Source organism: Cnephaeus nilssonii, assembly GCF_951640355.1.
Source record: "Cnephaeus nilssonii genome assembly, chromosome: 8".
NCBI lineage: Eukaryota > Metazoa > Chordata > Mammalia > Chiroptera > Vespertilionidae > Cnephaeus > Cnephaeus nilssonii.
In genome coordinates, this window is record NC_137079.1 from 3,141,850 (window position 1) to 3,162,653 (window position 20,804).

The window sequence follows — 20,804 nt, forward strand, 5'->3', positions numbered from 1 at the left end:
TAGTTTAGCTCATGGTGAAGAACATGCTCATTAACACAGAGGCCAGCCCTAAAGACTGAACTCGGGGAGGGTGCTAACAGCAAACAAAGCTCATGGCTCTTCTTACCCTGCTACCCTTTATCCTAAGGTGGTGTTTGGGAGCCCCCTCCCCCCCCCCCATGCCCTGACCTTCCAAATCTGCCGCAGATCCGCTCCCTGCCCTCAGCTCTCAGTTTGAGCCGGGGAGCTGTGTGCACCCCCTGAGTGACAGCGGAGAGGAGGAGACGTCGGGGGACAGGCCCCAGCGGCCAGGAGGGCAAACTGCGGATGATGTGCCCGAGGCCGTGGTGGCCCCTGAGGTGGATGAGCAGCATCTGCCTGGGGACCCCGGGGCTGCTCCCGAAGAGCCGCCTGACGTGTTCCGGGGACTCACCAGCTGTCTGTCTGGGCAGCCGGGCCGGGTGGCCCCGCGCTCTGCACTCAGGGAGGGAGGTATGGGAGCGACACATTCACAAAGGATCCTGGGTTCTCTGTGCAACAGCTTCTCCGGCACAAAAATGATTCACCGACCGTCAAAGCAGCACGAGAACTCCTCGTGTCCCGGAGCCTAAAGGGGAACTTAGCGACCCTCTACTTTAGGGACTTATGGATGGCTGCAGCCCTGCCTGGGTGGCTCAGGGGTTGAGTGTCGACCTATAAACCAGGAAGTCACGTTCACTTCCCAGTCAGGGCACATGCCAGGGTTGCAGTCTTGGTCCCCAGTGGGGGGCGGGGGGTGGGGGGGCGGGTGCAGGAGGCAGCCAATCGATGATTTTCTCTCATCATCGATCTCTCTCTCTCTCTCTCTCCCCCTGCCCCCTTCCTCTCTGAAATCAATAAAAATATATTTAAAAAAAAACCCAGACACAAATGGCTTCAAAGAGCCTGGAGCTGAGAGCCGCCTTGCAGTGCGCCAGCCGGGCCTGGGCTCCATCCTCACACGGAGCAGAGCGGCCTCAGCCATCAGCTGCGCACAGTAGGCCTCCACGTCACCACCAAGAAAAGGGCAAGAGACGCAAAGCCCGCTGCTCCGGCCTCGCTCCTTCGTCTCGCAGATACAGACCCTGATGTGGAGAGAGGGTCGGGGATGTCTTCAGAGTCACCAGAGCCTGACAGCAAAGCAGGCCCGGTGCCCAGGGGTCTGCCTCCTGCCCGGCTCTTTCCATGGACGCCACGGGCACTTAGCGCGGGCACATAGTGCCTGGCACACAGCGCCGGGCACACAGCGCCGGGCACACAGCGCCGGGCCCGTGGCTGTGAGGAAGGAAGGCCAGACCAGGCCAGGCACCAGCGGCCCCTCCGGCACAAGGAGTCCCTAAGGCTCAGGTGGGTCAATGGCTGCGTGTGTTTAGAACAGCGAGTGGGTTGTTTGGGGCTGGTGTTCACTGTTCTCATAAAAAAGCACACTTTTCTTGTCCTTTTGCTTCTTTTCACTCACTTTCTTCACACAATTGTTCCATTGCTACCACCTGCCAGCCTGCAGGGTTAAGAGGGCCACAAATCCACACGGAGTGACATGAGCCCCTGTGTCCTCGCCGCTGAGCATGACAGCTGCCCGAGAAAACCTGGCATGCACCTCGGACAGGGACCCAGTGCAGAGCAACCTACACACGGTCCTCCCCCTCTCCGGCTCGGCCACAGACGCTTCTTCACCACAAACGTGAGCTCATGGGAGGTTCTAGCCCACTAACCCTGAGCTCATGGGAGGTTTTTGTTTTGTTTATTTTATTGATTTCAGAGAGGAAGGGTAAGGGAGAGAGAGAAACATTAGTGATGAGAGAGAATCATTGAGCGGCCACCTCCCGCAACCTGGGCATGTGCCCTGACTAGGAATTGAACCCAGGACCCTTCAGTCCAAAGGCCAACGCTCTATCCACTGAGCCAAACCGGCTAGGGCCTCATGGAAGGTTGATGACCACTACCCCTGAGCTTGTGTTGTGGGAGGTTTGGGCGATGGCAGCAGTGAGGGTGTTTTAGGCGGAGATTTCTCAAGACGGTGCAGGGGAGGGTGTTTGTTCCGCTGGTGAACACGCTTGCAGAAGTAGGTCCTGGAGCCATACTATTGTTTTTAATGTGTTTTGTGGTTGTTTCTTTTACTGATTTCAGAGAGGAAGGGAGGAGAGAGAGATAGAAATATCAATGATGAGAATCACTGATTGGCTGTCTACGGCACGCCTCCCACTGGGGATCGAGCCCACAACCCGGGCACGTGCCCTGACCAGGAATCAAACTGTGATCTCCTATTTCATGAGTCGACACTCAACCATTGACCCACACTGGCCGGGCCAAAACTTTTATTGAAGACTAGGCTAGATGGAGCTACCTTCTGAAAATTCGGGGTCATCATAGACCACCGTGTTGCTCAGAAATGCCACTCCCCAGTTTGTGAGGGTTCCACATGGCATTCCCCTTTTTCTTTAAAAAATATTTTTATTGATTTCAGAGAGGAAGGGAGAGGAAGAGAGAGATAGAAATATCCATGATGAGAGAGAATCATGGATCAGCTGCCTCCTGCACGCTCCCCACTGGGGATCGAGCCTGCAGCCTGGGCGTGTGCCCTGACTGGGAATCGAACCGTGACCTCCTGGGTCACAGGTCCATGCTCAACCACTGAGCCACACCAGCTGGCCTGGCATTCCCCTTGGAGAAAGGTCTTTGTCCCTCAGCCTGTTCCTGCCTAGCTCTCAGGGTGACACTCCTTTCTGACTTGCGGTGGAGAATGTTGGGGGAGGAAGGCCCCTCTCACTCACAGGAAACCGTCCTCATGCTCCCCCTGCCTGCGTCAGCACTTTGCTCCCGGCGGTCACACATGCGGCTCAATGGCCTGTGCAGTTTAATGGTCTCAGGCTGAAGAGGGAAGACAAAGACCTTCCATGTGATTTATCACTTTCTGAACAGAGGCTTGGCCACCTTCAGCTCCTCCTTGAGAGGCGGGGGGAGGGGCAGTGCTCCTGCAAGCTCGTGGGGAGGCCCTGCAGACCCGAGCCCGGGGTCCCAGACGGTTTAAACCAGTGATGGAGTCCGACGTTGTCCAACGATTCTACGAAATAATTCCGCATCCTTATTTCCGGATACAAATCTGCTTATTCAAAAAGGTTTATGTTTCTCCCTCCACAGGAGGAAAAAGAGCTTTCTGCGAGACGCGTCCAGGGAAAAGCTGTGTTTTGCTTGCTCCCTGGAGCGACCAGCTGGCAGAAAGGAGCAGAGAAAATCAAGGGAAAATGCCAAATCCCTAAACTCAGCTCTTCGCGGTTAATGCTGCCATTACAGGCTTTTGTTTGTTTATTTTTTCCTGTCTTCCCTTTTCAGCTGCCACTGATTAAGAGAAAAGACAGGATAAGAGGAAAAGAAGAGGAGAGGAGAGGGGAGGGGAGGGGAGGGGAAGGGAAACGAGGGGAGGGGAGGGGAGAAGAGGGGAGAGGAGGAGAGGGGAAGGGAAGGCCAGAAAGCCATTTGGCAGGAGGCAGTGTGGGGTGTGGCCTGCTGGAGGGGAAGCATCCAGGCCCCACCCTAAGTGAGCCCGGAAAGTCACGAACAGGCCCTCACAGGGCCCTCACGACGCCCTTCCAGAAAACCCAGGTGTCCCACTGGAGAGCCACGACCAGGTATCTGACCAGGTTTGCCCAGAAATACGTTTCTGTCCGAAGAAGTTCTGGCAAGAAGAGTTTCTTAGAAAGAGTAAGATGGTGGGAGAAATTTCTGGAAGGAACTTTAAAGCTCCCAGGGCAGGGGCCTGGCAGCTGGACGGGGCAGGGCTGGCATGCCTGGCTGCTGCTCCCTCCACACCACGGCCCAGGATTCCTGCTTATTTTGTGCGTGAGGCCTTTCAGAGAAAACATCTGCATGGCAAGAACAGCTTGTGTCTTAAAGGCACAGATCCACTGCTTATTTTCGCTTGAGTTTTTAGAAGATGTTGTCTTTTAAATCCTTTTTAAATAGTTAAAATTCTGCGTAAAAAGGGCCAGTGGACAGCGTATGGACGGCACAGGAACCTTATGAGCGCGAGGCCCCACGGTGCCATCGCCCGGCTCACCTGGTGTGACAGACGCAGGGGTGGGGAACGTCTGGCCCACGGTTCGTATGAGTCCTGCGAATCATTGGGTCTGGCCCTGCCAAGGCAACTGCAGGTGGGACTCAGAATTCAAGAAATCGAGGAGGTGTTTTCATAGCAGCATCTATACCAGGGGTCCTCAAACTTTTTAAACAGGGGGCCAGTTCATTGTCCCTCAGACCGTTGGAGGGCCGGACTATAGTTTAAAAAAAACTATGAACAAATTCCTATGCACACTGCACATATCTTATTTTGAAGTAAAAAAACAAAACGGCAAAAACACCCGCATGTGGCCCGCGGGCCGTAGTTTGAGGACGCCTGATCTATACTAATAAAGGGGTAATATGCAAATTGGTCATGACACCCTAACAGTAACAACCGAACAGCAGGCTGTGTGGGATGACCCGGCTGGCAGGGGGGTTAGCGAGGGACGACCAAACAACTGACCAGCAGGCTGCATGGGGCGACCAGACTGGCAGGAGGGGCAGTTGGGGGTGACCAGGCCGGTGGGGGAGGAGGCAGTTGGAGGCCACCAGGCCAGCTGGGGTGGGGGGGATAGTGAGGGGCAACCCCCCAAGGTGTCCCGGATTGGAGAGGGTCCAGGCTGGGCTGAGGGGACCCCTCCCCTGCACAAATTTCATGCACCGGGCCTCTAGTACATTTATATTAAGTGAATTAGTGAAGCAGATGATGATATCAATATCCAATGGCCCTTGGCAGAGAGAAGGTCCCCACCCCTGGTAGAGGGACAGGCATTGGCTTGAGAAGAGAGACTCGGGGGGCGGGGCTGGTGGTTAAAGCCCTACTTCTTCCCGTTACTGACTGAACAAGCTGACAACTTACTCGCCTCTCTGAGCTTCAGTTTATTCTTAAATCAACATAAACGTAAGAGCGACCACTCAAGTCCCGAAAACATTTCCCTGAAGAGTTCACCTGAGCTGGGCAGAATGCCTGCCTGCTGATAGCTGCGTCCCCCTGTCAGCCTGAGCTTCAGCAACTGGTTAGCACACAGCGAGGTCTACTTTCACCGTCCTGCCTCACTGGTGCTTCTCTGTGTCACTGCACGGTGGCATTCTTGCCCTGGTTTTGAACATGTTTAAAGGGCAATATAACACGTGTGGCGTGTTAGTTACCTGCCAGACACAGGGGCAAATGGTTTAGGTCATAAATAACATCTCATTTAAACTTGACAAGGACCCTCTGAAATAACATCACTATCCCCATTTTACAGATGAAGACACTGAGGGCTACAGACATTAAACAGCTTTCCTACGATCACAGACACGGCTAGAAAGTCTAGAACCATAATAGAAAAACATCAGGGTGGCTAAACCACCATGTTGTCGGCAAGGTGATTTTAAAACTGTTTCCCGCTAATTTGAGGTCTCTTATTATTGCTGAGGTTCTTCAATACCCAAGGCATTGATTGTTTTTCCTCTTTGCCATTAGGGGTGCTTTCAAGGACCAAGTGACTTGCTCAGTAAATTGTCATTTCCTTCCCAGAATAACAGCCGTTTTTCCCTGTAGTCGGGTTACGATTCAGGATCCAAGTATTTGGCAAGAATCACGTTTGCCTCGTGAGCCTCAGATTAATTACAAACATCTTTTTTCCCCTTCTAATTAAATTCTTTGTCTTCCCCAAAGCTTATTTTTTTTTATTATTACTCAAAATATTCATTCTAAAGCTGTAGAACCAGGTTTATGGCCATTCGGATGTGCTTTTAAAAATCTAGCTCTAAATAATTTTAAAAGTCTCAGTGATTGAATCAAATGAACTTTCATAAATAAAAATTCTTCAAAACAAATACTACATTGCTTCCAGGAGACCCTAAACATTGAGCTTAATCAAACAGATTCCCTTTCTTGTGCATTCTTGTACTATCACTCCAATTAGATATGTGAGTGTTGCTTTAGCATTCATTGCACAGGCCATAGTCTCTCGACCCCAAGCCACTCTCGTTCTGTGGATGTGAGCAATGAATGACAAGGAGCCACACAACCTCGCTCCTACCCCCGATTTTACTAGATGGGCTATTTCATCATGGCTGCAGGGAGAGACGCTCACTCGCATTTTCGTTGAGCCCCTTGGTTTTTTAGTTCTTGTGGGGGGAGAGGGGTCACTATGTGAAAGATGAGACAGAGGGCCGAAGACCAGGACACAGGCTTTATTAGAGGAGAAGGACCTGCCGGGCTGCCTCGCAAAGAAAGAGAGCGCACGTGCAGGAGTGAACATGCCTTTTGAGGGGAGGAAAGGGAAGGGATGGGGCTTAGGGCACTCGGCACATGCTGATTGGTGGTTTCATATAAGGCACATGATTAGGCACTTAGGTACTTAGGAATCGGGGGCTTAGGGTATTTGGCAGGTGCTGATTGGTGGTTCAATGTACAGTCCATATAAGGTGCCTGGTTCGGTGCTCAGGAATGTCCAGGCCGCAGGTGCAGGTTACGTCATACTCCGCCCACCAGTTGGGGGAAGGGAGGATTTATCACTATGGGGAAGCGGCCCTTCTTTCTCAGACTCAGTGGGTCTGCGATGCTGGGCACTTGAACTCTAAGGGAACTGGCCTTTTTCCTTTTCCTAATCCTCCTTCTGGACTGTGGCTCAGGCGGGAAGTAGGACACAAAGCTTCCGCATTCTGACATTTGTTTGGTGGGTCCTTTCATCCTAAAAGCCACCTGCTACTCTACCGGATGGGCGACGGGACTCATCTTCTCTCCAGCGAACGAGGGAGAGTCGGGAAACAGAACTCGCCCGTATCTCCAATCACAAGGCGCTTGCTGCGGCCAGGCAGGCAGTGCAGAGGCATCGCCCACTGCCCCCATCGCCCTGCTCTCCCAGGGAGGCCTCTTCGGAGGAGGAGGGGGAGGGGGAGGAGGAGGAGGAGGAAGAGGAGGAGGGGGAGGAGAAGGAGGAGGAGGAGGAGGAGGAGGGGGAGGAAGAGAAGAAGGAGGGGGAGGAGGAGGGGGAGGAGGAGGAGGAGGAGAAGGAGGAGAAGGAGGAGGAGGAGAAGCAGGAGGAGGGGGAGGAGGAGAAGCAGGAGGAGGGGGAGGAGGAGGAGGAGGAGGAGGGGGGGAGGAGGAGGAGGAGGGGGGAGGGGGAGGGGGAGGAGGGGGAGGGAGAGGAGGAGGAGGGGGAGGGAGAGGAGGGGGAGGAGGAGGAGGAGGAGGGGGAGGAGGAGGGGGAGGAAGAGGAGGAGGAGGAGGAGGAGGAGAAAGGGCTTCCATTAGCCGGGGCAGCTGCCTCCCTGACTCAGCCTGCCAGCTCTGACCTGGGCCAGGTCCTGATGGCCAAGGGCAGGTGTCCCACCCACCGGCCTCCACTGAGTGGTCTGGGCCTCCGTCCTCATCTAAATCAAGCTGCCCACTTGGCGACGCGGAGGAGCCAGTGCTTCTATTTAAGACCATGAGTGGTGTTTGGGTTTCACCTTTCAGCTGGTTTGTAGCCTGCCCGCAGGGGGGCCGCCAGCCTCCGGAAAGGGCCTGCGACCCGGAGTCTCTGTCCCGCTCAGGGGGCAGTGGCGACTCGGACATAGCTGCCCCGGGGGAGGAAGAAGGGAGGAAGACGTGTCCTGGCCTCTCACATGTACCCTGACCCTCCGAAAAGAGCGTTGACAGGACAGTCAGTGGTGCCTCATTTCACAGGGGGTCAGGTCCTGGAGAGATGCATGTAACTTACATTATCTCTGACATAAACGGGGACAGTTTTGTTTAAAATCTTATTTTTATCTTTTTCTTTAGAGAAAAAATTCCTCTTAAAGCCCATCTTCTGGAGATCCATCAAAGCCGAGCTGTTCTGTCAGAGAGGGGAAGGGGGCGCACGGGAAACTTGTCCCCTCACAGCACCCCAGCCTCTTGGTCCCTAGGCTCTTCTAGAAAACGCCTAAATCTACTCAGAGGGCAGATTTTTAAAACCCTGTCTCACAGTAACCAACGGAGAGTTATGAGACTGAGAAAAAAGATCACTCTACTATGTTTACCCTCAACTTCGCCTAGTGCACCTGTTCAATCACAGGCCCCCTGGGAGTGCTGACGATGTCTGAGGCTCCTTCAGCCCCCGCTCTGGCATCCAGCATTCCTTGGGCATTTTCAGTCTGAAGGCCAATGGCCTGCTGTGTGGCCTTGCTGAGAGCAGGCTGGAGAGAATGGATGATTTGTTCTTTGTGCAGCTGGTAAAGAAGAAAGGCCAAAAGTCGTCCACATAGCCCTTAGCAAGTCCCCCTCCCTCCCTCCCTCCCCCACTCCCTCCCTCCCTTTTCTCCTCCCTTTCTTCCTTCCAAAACTTTCTGAGGTGGTTTCAGAGGAAGAGGCATTCCAAATACTCCACCAGCTTTCAAGGACACAGTTTGTCTTCCTCCCTCCTCCAGGCGAAGAAATGAGTGGAATGTTCTAAGACTGTTGCAGGAACCCACAGAGCCCCTCTGAGTATGTGCACTGTGGGGTCCATGTCACGTAGGCATTCTGTCTTCTCCAAGACATGGTTCATGAGGTTACCCCGAGGACTCGGTAAGATGCTTACGGTGGTAAGCATTGCCATCATTAGCTAATGACCCTTTTTTGTAGGTTAAATCCAGGAGAGGCATGAGAAAGCTCTTACTAGAACTATTACTTTTGGGTGTGCGCTCTGAGAAGATGTGTGCTCATTTTTCACGTTGACACCAACCACCCGACTATGTGTCCTTATCCAAGGTTTATCTTCAATCTTCATCGCAGATGAGCCAGGCCTGTTTAGTTCCACGTCCCTCACTTCCTCTTCTTTACATTCAGCTTGGTTTCATCTTCACTTGCACGGAACCAGACAGGATCTGTCTTAGAAGTTTAACTGTAAGTTCTGCCTTCTCCGTGAAGTTCCTGATGCTCTCAATGGACTTGGTTAGGGAACATTCATTGCAGAATTAAACTGCTTACCTAGCACCTTACAAATCTCTAGTTGCTTGCTGTTGGGGTGTTTGACATGTACATGGTTTGGCTCCACTCACCTAAGTCTTCTTTTTCTCAAAAAGCAAGTCATATGTCGTAAAAAAGTAAATATATATATATATATATATATATATATATATATGCACAGCCACATATGTACAGATCCATAGGCATCCAACCAACTATGAACATGTGTCACATAATATTGTGCCAGGAATAGAGTAGGTATCAAAGTATTTATTGAATTGAATTAAATATAAAATTGTCAGTTAGGTCCATTAATAAGAAAAAGTCGCTTACTTTAATAATTTACCATTTCTAACAGAGATAGTACATTGGAAAGCAGAAAATTGAGACCTAGTTTTCATTCTTTAACTGTCCTTTATATATAAAAAATTCAGAGTTGAGTATAACAAGGGCATCTATCAATATATACAAAATTCATTCTGAAAAATATCACCCAAATGCTTTTAATTTTCCAAAAGCTTAGTGGATAAGCAATGAGCATACATGTTCTTTTCCCAAAATAAATTCTTTTAACAATAAATCTCTGAGGCTTTAGGCAAAGATTTAGGCATGAGATGTGAGTTAGAAATAATAGTACTAGTAGGGTGAGAGGTGAAAAGTACCAGGTGTGAGAGGGGGAATTGGGAAGCATTGTGACTAAGGACTATGCATGCTTATGGGAGAGAGCATGCTTGTTGTTGGCACAGCCTTTAGTTAAGAGCCACATCCCAGGCAGAAGCATTCTTATCTATACTCTCTCCTCTGTGCTCCCACGGCCCCCTCCTTAACCGTGCACAATAGCACTTACGATGCTTTTAAATGACTTGGTTATCTGTCTGTCTCCCCCACTAGACTATACACACCTGTAAGAAAGGGACAGGGGTGTGTTTGTATATTTTATCCTTAATGCCCAACACAGTGCCTTTGACATAAAAGATACACAAGAAAACGCAGTAATAAATGAGCAAATAATTGAACGACCAAAGGAAGAAAGAGAAGAGCAAAAGGCATGAGAAGGTTATTCCCAGGAAAACGGATCCCTCCTCAGCTATCATCAACTATACCAAGTTCCTTAAGTCCACAAATTCATGCGATTCTCCAAATATGGAGGAAGAAGAAAGATATTAATACATGAAAATGACAGCCTTTGTCCCCAGATTCCATTTTACACTCATGCAATAATAATAGTTTCCTCCCAAAAAGTGGCCTGGCATACCTGAACATTAGTAGAGATTGGGTAAAATGAAAATCTCTTTAAAAACTTTTTTTTCTAGCACTTTCGATTATAATGTTATGCTTTCATCATAGAAGAGCAGTTCTATTGATCCAAGTTATTTTAGGCAGTGTTCCACCTAAGTGTAGAATATGTGCCCCAAGCTCTTACATCTTTAATACCTTTCTATAATGAACACCAGGAAAGAAGCCATCCTACAGATTTGCCTCTTAAAATGGCTCACCGCTGAGGTTCTGAGAAATGTTTCTAACATAACTAACCTCATATCTAATCAACACAGCAGCACCGAACACCACGTGAACGGAGTTCCTGGGAAGCAGGTGTGATAAATACCCGTGTGCCGTCGCCAGCATCTGCTGTCAAGTTAAATTCCTGGAGTAGTTTTAAGACCTGGAATGAACTTTACTGATGGAGAAAAAATGACATGACATTATATAAAACTAGAGGCCCGTTGCACGATATTCATGCAAGAATAGGCCTTCCTTCCCCTGGCTTCATTCCCAGCCACCCGGGAGCTGGCAAGTTCTCGCTTCTGTCCAGAGCACTGCTCCTGTAGCTCCCTCTGCCACCCCCCCGCTGCCCCCCGCTCATAGCAGGCATCCCCTTCCGCCCCTCCATGCCTGCATATGCAAATTAACCCACCATCTTTGTTGGGTTAATTTGCATAGTCACTCTGATTGGCTGTGGGCGTAGCGGAGATACAGTCAATTTACATGTTTATCTATTATTAGGTATGACTAGGTAAGATTCTAGTTGCTTTTCCCACCCAGTTCACACTGTTCTCCAAATGACATGCCCTTTGACTTGTGGTGACACGTTTACACAGTAGCCCGTTTCCAAGTATCAACAATAGACAGCTCGAGAAAAACAATGCATGCTTCCTGGCAACCCTAGGTCCAAAGTTATCAAATCACAAACACGGATATCACATGTGATGATGCTACATCTCTCCTGTATTCCACAGAAAGTCTCAGGGATGAAAACAAGGCGGAAGAGGTTGGGAGTCACCAGATTGTCTTTCAAGCAGCCTCACAGAGACAGTACCTTGATGAGTTTTCCACAGTCTGGGATGTGTCCATGGCCTCACAGGCTTGGAAACCCATCTGGCAGCAAAGCTGGAGCAAATTCACATCTCAGAGGTGCGCTTACAACTCACAGAGCACAAAGGCTACAGACTGACATCAAGACTCAAGTACATGAATTTACAACGAGGACCGCTAGTGTCGGATGGACTGACGCAGTGCTGGGTCAAATCAGCACATTCTCTCTTTCTGTGGACAGGTCTGGAGGGAGAGTCAAGTAATAATCAGAGGTGGCTTGGTGATGAAAAGGTGGGACAAAGGGATACATTAAATAAATCAAATGCAAGAACAGAGTTCAGATTCTAGTTGATTTACCCCGATGTTTCACACCAGAGAGGAGGTGGCTAAGCAGCAAAGGACCCACCTCTCTGGGGTGGCTGGGAACTACAGATCTGCCTGTGTATCAATGAATCCTTGTGACTGACATATTTTTCTTTAGATATGTTAAATCGAATTCTGGGAGACAGCTCCCTAAGATAACATTTGCTCTCTCTGCCAATGTTATTTAAAGGAATCGTCAGGTTCATCCATTCTTCTTTTCTCCTTTCTTTAATTTATATTTCTTGTCATTCTTTCTTTTCTATCCGAGCCAGCACCAACAAACAAGCCTCGGTCTCATCTCTTTATGGCAGGGAGCTCCTCAGCTACCTATCTCAAGCCTGTCCCATTGCCCAACTCCAAAGATCACGGATATATAAATCTATCTTAAATTAGGATTTTATGCATGTGTTTTCCCATTCACCCACCCCCCCACTGCGCGCACACACACACACACACACACACACACACTCATGCCAGAAACTCTCAATGACTCCTACTGCTTTCAAAGTTACGTTCAAATTGCTTAGCCTGCCATTCAAATTCTTTCCATCTCTGTGCCCAAGTTATTAACATCGTTTTCTGCTTCATAAACCTCCTACTGCAGTCAAATCTATTGTCTCTTAATAGTCTAAGCTTAAATCCATGCTTCTGCTCCTTCCTCGGTCAACTCAAGGTCTGCCTCACCATGAATATCTCCGAAAGTCCTGACTTGAGACTGGTCTTCCCAATCACCAGATTCCTTTGGTAAGAGTGTACCTGGAAAGTCATTAGTATATGCTGATATACTGTCTCCTCAATTAGAATAAAAAGCTTACAGGTGGGAACGGTACCTTATTTTTTTGTTATATTCTGTTTCTTTAGTTTCTTGTTATCAGGGGTGCTCAAAAAAAACAAGTGCTTAGAACAGGTCCTGTCCACTTGTGGGTAAACCTACTGAATTTCCTTCAGAGCCCAACATAGAACTTGGAAATATTGCCCTTAACTGAAGAGAGGAGCCAGCTAACTCCTGAGGTGTTCTTGGAATATTAGCAGCTCGTGGCTTCTTCAGGGACCTTGGAGTGACTTCAGAAAATCGGTGTACTTCCCGAAGCCTCATTTGCTCTCTGTACCGTTTGACAGCCCAGTGGAAAACACCTTCCAACTACTGTTAGTCTCACAGTCAGTCTCAAAGTCCAGGGCTAGCTTTAAAAATGGACTAGACCTCTGGTACATAGAGATTGTCACCAGGACCTTAAACAGCAGGAACGGTACAGGCGGTAGTTACATAACAACGTGTGGCAAGGAGGTCCCTTCTACTTGATGGTGGTGTTGATAAAAGTCATCGGTACAGAAGATGAAAAGGCAGATTTTAGTTTTATTGGAATAACAACGGGGCCGAGAAGGAAATAGCCTTAAGCTACGTTAGCTACCATTGAGCTGTGCTGCATTTTCATTCTTGCTGGGTAATCATCCCTGGGTCTCAACCTGCTGGGAAAGCGCGTTAAGACCACCTGACATCTGTGGAGCACAGTGGGCTGATGTGCAGGTGTGTCTAAGACACGGGTTCTTTCGTTTCCTACCAAGCACACTGCTCATGGGGAGGACATCCAGAGGGCTGTCAGCAGGGTCTTCTCTGATTATGAAGGACATGGAAGCACACACACGAGCTCCTATTTCACGGAATTTGGCACCCCCACATCAGAAATGTTGGGGAGCCATCTGGCTGAGTCTTGAAAGGAGGAAGAAGAAACCTAATTCAAAGTGGAGTAAAGGTGATAATCTCTCCGAGGAAGGAGGAAATTGCCAGATTAAACAAAGATAATTGAGCCTGATTAGTTAATTATAAAAATATAATCGATATAAAAATAGCTTATTGGTAGTAAATAAAAGAACAAGCTACATTAAGATGAAGAAAATAATAATTTCCGGGCAAGAAAGAATGAATTCTTAGACGTAGGAGATCAATAAAGTATTTGCTAGGTATCTGATTATCCTTCTAATACAAAATTTTTTTTTTAAAAAAGGAGACTAATTATGCTTACACTGAATAAAATTACCATAATATATTCCATTACTTAACATATAGATTAATGCAAGATATTGGAAGGCAGAATGTTGTTAAAGAGATCTACCGCTAAAAACAACACAAAACAAAAATTGTAAACAACTTAATATTCCTAGGAAAAGGGTTTTCTATTAGTGAGTGTTAATTTCCATCTTCCTTTTTTTGGGAAATAATCCTAGAGTTCTCATACATCTTAACACAGACTCGTAAAAAGCAGGGAGCCATTTCGTATATGCCTGTCACACCAGCTTAATCCCACTGGGACCGAGCTGAAGAGAAGCCGATGGTTGCTTTTTATTTGCACAAAAATATGTGCAACAATGAGCTTCCATAGCTTCCTCTAAAACCCTTGTCAATTCACACACACACACAGGCACACACACACACAGATACACACACAGACACACACAGACACACACACACACACACAGGCACACAGGCACACACACACAGACACACAGGCACACACACAGAGACACACACAGGCACACAGGCACACACACACAGGCACACACACAGACACACAGGCACACACACAGGCACACACACAGACACACAGGCACACACACACAGACACACACACACAGAGACACACACACAGACACACACAGACACACACACAGACACACACACACAGGCACACAGACACACACACAGACACACACACACAATTATAGCGTTTTAGCCCATATTTTAGGTTTTTACATATGGCAATTCTCGTAATACGTAGACAAGATTTGACTATGAATCACGGTAATGAGCTATAGGCTGCCACGCTGGGACCTATGATCATATCATCTATTTAGGCTTGTATCTGGAAATGTGGTTTTGTTTAAAAATCTAGTCTTCTGTGTTTGATGTTTTTAAACAAGATATTCGGTCTACAGTGAGACGCTGCCACATTTCCACAGCTACACCTGCTCTGAAGCAGGTTGTGGGCACAGGGTCAAATGCTGCCTCCTGGCTCCGGGGTCCACCTTCCTCGTGGGAGTTGCACCCTGGCAATTAGATTCCTCCCACTTTTAATGAGCTCATAAAGTCCTTGCTCTGCATAAGAAAACGCTTCCTTGGGGAAAATATACTCATGATCTACCTCATACACCAAAAAAAGACTTCCGACCTTTACTCAACTTTCCATGTACACACAGGGTAACCCTAGTTTAAATGAATTATTTTCACATATTGAAAAACGGAAGCAATCAGATTTTTAAGAGGTCAAGTTCTCCACTCTAAGTGCACTGAAAAAAATTACATTCTATAATTATGTGGTAGGATATTTCGATTCTGAACATTTCAGTTATGGTAGAGATATCTGGGGATCTAACATGTGTGTGCTTGCCTGCCGATTTTCACAACCAGAAATTAACCAAAAGACGATCAGAACTTAAAATGTCACCTTGAAACACGCCACAAGAACTGTTTTGATTGTACAGAGTATCAGACCGGTAGGACATAAATGGTTTTACAACCTTTAAAGCTATGATTCAAACCATCGTGCCTCATCACACTTCAATTTCTTCTGGGGGGGTGTACTTGGCCGCACACACACACACTTGTTAACTCATGCTTCTATTCTCTTACCGTCCCTTTCTTACAAATGGAGCAGAGCAACCACAAGCCAGCAGGAACACACGCCACTCATCTCACTCGACACGCTGCGCTTTAGTCTATAACCGAGTGGTTCATGTCGGTAAAATAAAAGTGCTGACAAACACATCAGATCTCCAAATCTTCTCTTCTGAATGCATGCTTCCCCTGTGCCTCACCATTTGAATTTAAAATCATAAAACTTTGGCTACACGTTAACGGACCATACGGGTGGGATCAGTGGTCGAAGCCTGTACAACTGTGGCAAAGGAAGGGTTTAAAGGTTTAAAATGGTTATGCACAGAACAGCGTATGGTGAGTTGGTGTGTGGGATGCCGCTCCACCCAACCGAGCCACACCTGCCAGATTAATGTGTATTTAATTAAAAGTAGGTTCCCATCCATCTAGTTTGCAAAGATGCCTTCCTTTTACTAACTCAGTTCCACAGCAAAGCCATTTCTTTTAACGAAACCAATGTTAGTAAACATTTTCCACAACAAGAAGTGTGTAAGACACGCCTCGGGAGAGGAAGATGCTGGTGGAAGATGCTGTTGGGAGCCCAGCGGACCGGTGAGAGGGCACCTACCTGGGCCCGGGGCCGCACCGTAGAACTCGGCCGCGATGCGCGCCGCCTCCTTGCGGTTGCCCTTGACGATGTAGAAGTGGCTGAGGATGGCCAGGCTGATCTTCACGAAGAGCTTGAAGCAGAACAGGGACAGGATGGTGAAGTAGACGTTGGACAGCTGCTGGGCAAACGGCCGGCCCTCCTCCAGCACCGACATGGCCGCGCAGGAATGTGGGCAGCGAGGCCCGCTCCGGTGCAGGCTGCCCGGCTGCTGGCCGCTGGGTGCTGGCTGCTGGGTGCTGGGTGCTGGGTGCTGGGTGCTGGGTGCTGGGTGCTGGCTGCTGGGTGCTGGGTGCTGGGTGCTGGCTGCTGGCTGCCCGGCTGCTGGCCGCTGGCTGCTGGGTGTTGGGTGCTGGCTGCTGGGTGTTGGCTGTTGGGTGCTGGCCGCTGGGTGCTGGCTGCTGGCTGCTGGGTGCTGGCCGCCGTCCGGAGCGACAGCTGGGCCGGCAGCAATCCCGGGGCCCGGGCCTCCGGCTATTTATACCGTCCAGCCTATTTATACCGTCCACGCCTATTGATGCCGTCCACGCGGGCCCATTGGCCGGCCCGGTTCCAGGGGGCCCTGCAGGGCGGGCCCGGTCCAGACTCCTGACTTTCCATCCTGGAAATAAACACACGCCGCGCCTCGCCTCTCTGCTCCGAATTCCAAAATCCCGGCATTGAAATAGACATACACATTGTTGCCTCTTTTTTTAATTTTTATTTTTTGGAATGGAATTAGCATGAACACGTTGAAGGCTTTGTGTATGGGGCTCCTGCACATGATATTCGGAATAGCAGGTAAAACTGAGTCCATAAGTCAAGCTTTGAGCATGGTCCTATTTGCAGATCCTGAGCTCAGCCCTCAAGCAGTCTGCAGCTCCATGATCTCAACGAGGACTCATCCAGTTAGCCCATGATGCAGCTTGGACTGTTGTCAGAAAAAAAAAAAAAATGTATACGTGGATTGACTGGAAAACCATAGAAAAATAACTTTAGTTTTCATTCAGTGAAAACTTTTTAAGTACCTACTGTGTGTCAAACATTTTGCTGAATGCTGGGGAGACAAAAAGAAAAATATAATGTCCTTGCCACAAGGATCTCAGGGTCTAGAGAGGGAGACAGACAAGACATCAGACACATCGAGGTGAGGACAGGGTGTGGTGGGCGCACCTGGAGGAGCAGCCTCCCCCTGGTGCAGGGGAGTCGGAGAAGCCCCCCCCCCACCCACAACCCCCCACCCCGCAGGAGGTGAAGGCTCCAAAGAATTACCACGTAAACAGGTGTTTGATCTGGACTGTCCGACACCAAGCAAAACAATACCCTCCTTAAGCCTGTAATTTTTGTAAACCCTAATTTGATGTATTTTTATGAATGAAATGCAACTATCAGGGAATCCTCAGACAAGCCATATTCTAAAAAGAGAAATAGAGTAAATTATTAAGAACAATAAGGTAGCGTGGCAATATTTTTGTACATAAGCCAAAAATAATATGACAAAATATAAAAATGGCTATCGCACATGGAGTTAATGCACATGCATTTATATGACCAAGTTCGGGGCCCGTTAATTGAACTATTTCCCAATTCTCCCGAGAAGCTCCAGAATAACAAATAAGCCGCCCTGGCTGGGTAGCTCAGTGGGTTACAGTGCCATCCCGATACGCCAAGGTTGCTGGTTTGATCTCTGGTCAGGGCACATGCAAGAAGCAACCAATGCATGCATCAATAAGTGGAACACATATAGATGTTTCTCCCTCTCTTTCTCTTTCTCCCTTCCTCTCTCTAAAAAACACAATTTAAAAAATCAAAATAGAACGGCAAATAATAAAACAGTCAAGACCATAGCAGTGGCTCTTCTTGGGATAAAGGAAGGTAGCGGTGACCAGTCACGGTGGCCAGTGTTGGCTGCTTCCCCGCCTTGGTATTTGCTTCTTAGACTGCGTATCTCATCTGATTCCCATGAAACATCCCCGAGATGAAGGGGTGGCACCCAGAACAATAAGGCAGGCCAGTGGGTTAGAAAGAAATCACTGAGCTCTTTCTGCAAAGGTCTTGTTTTCACAGGCACAGAACTAGACTCAGCGGCCACTCACTGGGCCCAGTGCCTCTGACTTCAAAGCACTGAAGGTAAAGTAACGAAATGCTCTCTGGCAGCGGCGGTGAGGTCCTGCCCGGGAAGCAGCTGCGTGGCCGGCACCTCCAGTTGGGCTCCCTGGGGCGTGGTGAGGGGGACCACACGCGCGGGGAGCCCTGGGCTGGGACAGCTGGACCGTCACGGGCTCTGAGTCACTGCGCTGACTTCCACCGAGGCGCCCCAGGATTACCAACAAATCCTGCCTCAGTCACGTCTAGGGTTTCACGCCTTCCCCTTTACCAGAAGTGCTATTATAACTGTCCCCACATCCGCTCCTGGGGGCTGGGATTCACCGGGGCTGAGGGACACCTTTACTTCAATAGGCTGCTGGCCTTGGGCATCACCTTTAAATCCCCATAGCTTCACTACTAGGAAAAGAAGACCATGATATTTAGGATATGAGGTCAAGATGCCTGCATTTTCTGTGTTTTACACGCTCCTTCAGCAACTTTTTCCATCTCTAATTCTGTTAACCAATAAAAACGAAAACTAAATAAAATCACAGTAAGCAAACTCATCAAATATAAACTAGATGCTGTATTTTTCACATTATAGACCCTCCCAAATGACTTTATTAATATGTCAGCATCACCTGAGACATATGGTGCCCCTCTCTTCTCGACATTAGCATTTTCTTAAAAATAAAGTCTTGGTTAGTAATTTAAGTGATTTATTGAGATAAAACTTTATATTATTGAGAGGACATGGTGGAGGGATTTGGTTGATTAGCCAGACTATCCCAACTGTTCTAATCTGCCAATTAGTCAATCAGTCAATCAATCAAACCAAAATTGAGCTCGACAATTGTGTTACTGGAATGGGTGACGGGAGGGGGGTTACAAGCACAGGGAGAAATCACGGTTGAGTCTCCTGTACTGGTATGCTGCTCGTTTCACATGAATCTTACTTGCTAGCTCTGTCTAGAGGGGTGAGTATCATTGTCTAATTTTAAAGATGAAGAAGTTGGCTTTAGACAGCTTTCGTGACCTACAGAGCTCCTATGAGCAAGTGCACTATGGGAACACAGTTCCGGCTCTGAAATACATGCTCACGTCACTGCTCATCCTTTCTACTTGTAAGCACTTACAATGTGAAGGAGCACATGCATTGTGAATAAGACAGCCACCCAGATCCCCCCCCCCCCACCGCGCGCTCTCTCTCTCTCTCTCTCTCTCTCTCTCTCTCTCTCTCTCTCTCACACACACACACACACACACACACACACTGAGGGATTAGCCTGAGACTGTAATTGGGTACCTAAATGAGTACCTAAAGTCGTAGGGCAGGCTATATGTGATGATTCCGTGAGATGGAATCTTGTGTGTGCTCCAGAAATAGACAAAAAGGAGAGGGGATGTGCCGTGACTCGGCTAATACTTCTGGATTCTTCAAAGCTAAGAGTTGGTGAGTGACTCCCATAGAAACAACAGACAGGAAGGAGACAGAGGGGTCAAAATACAGGGTTGTTGAGAGTTAGTACATTGAAAACAACGAGTGTTCAAACCACGACCAAATGATTGAGTAAGAAGAGGAAGAATGAGGATGAGAAATAGAATATTAGATCTGGTCGGAGTAGTTCCCGGGGAACTTCCAACTAAGTATTCTAATAAGATGATGGAGTGGGTGAGGCAGGATAGTAAGAAGCTAGGAAAATTCCCTGACAAGTGGCATAAGGGGAACAGAAAAAAATAATTAAACACGGCTACACAGTTCGAACAATTTACAGCCAGCTAATGAATCACAGGTTTGGTCTTCCCCAACCAGGACACTAAGGGCGGATAGTTCGCACAGCGCAGACCGGCCAGCGCAGGCAGGCCTTGGCGCCAGTCCCTCTTCCCTGACATTCTTGATGACATTCTTTAAAAATGAAACAGAAAAAACTAACGGGAAAATAACCCCTGGCCCCTCTGAATGCACGTTTTGAAGAATCAGCATCCAGAAGAACACATCTAGGAAGCTAATGAATATTCTGGTATGACTGCCCTGAGACCTCCTCTAGGATCCCCACCAGTCAAAGGAGGACAAAAAGTCTCCAGACAAAGGACCCACAGTGCACTCTCCCTGGAGCACGCCCACACCTTGTATCTCTGCTCTCTTTCTCCTAAACTCCAAGGGCCCCCACTAGACTTGCAACCAGGGGAGCAGCCGGCAGCAGCAGCTCATCCCGGGCTCACCCCCTGAACCTGTCTCCAAGGCTCCCTTTTTCTCTGACTTTCTCTCTCCTGTTGCTTCTTCTACCTTAAGCCTTTCCTTCGGTTCACTGTCCCCAGCTGTAATAATCATACTCTCAAAACGTGTGCTGCGAAATCTTCCCTGCACAGTGTCACGAGCCCACATGCTACTGGCCAGCCCAAGACAGACCGGCTCCGGGCCCAGACCCCCTCTGGCAACATGGCAACCATAACAGCAGTGTGAAGGGTGACCCTAAAAGTTACTCACAAATAGAAAAGGTTCCTTGGCTTCCTCCTAAGTATCGGCTCCGCTCCTTTCCACCACATGGGTGTCAGAGGGGGGTTCCGGGCCACCCTGGGACTCCCAACCATTCTCCTTCCACAGCGCTCTCCCACCTTCCTCTAGCATCCCAGGTTACTGTACTGCATACATTGGCATTGCTGTGTGTGTGCTTCAGAGACATAATTTCATGTCGTTCAGATGATGAATGTGATAATGACTTTCCAATGTGGCAATATGAGTCTTTAAATCCTCACAGAAGAGAGCATCTCATTTCCAGAGGTTACAGGGCGCACCCGCTTTGCCTTAGCTACTTAGAGCATTTTTCCCAAACCTCCTGCAGAAGTCCCAG

The 20,804-nt window shown here is 48.6% G+C and overlaps 1 protein-coding gene across 1 annotated transcript in view; it reads right to left on the minus strand.

Moving 5' to 3' along the window:
- ASB5 (ankyrin repeat and SOCS box containing 5) overlaps positions 1 to 16,163 on the minus strand; it is a 47,405-nt gene extending 31,242 nt beyond the window's left edge. Inside the window, exon 1 of the mRNA XM_079779496.1 lies at positions 15,847 to 16,163. Within this exon, the coding sequence (XP_079635622.1) occupies positions 15,847 to 16,042 (196 nt within the window). The 5' untranslated portion in view covers positions 16,043 to 16,163. The remainder of the gene's footprint in view (positions 1 to 15,846) is intronic.
- Positions 16,164 to 20,804: the final 4,641 nt, after the last annotated feature.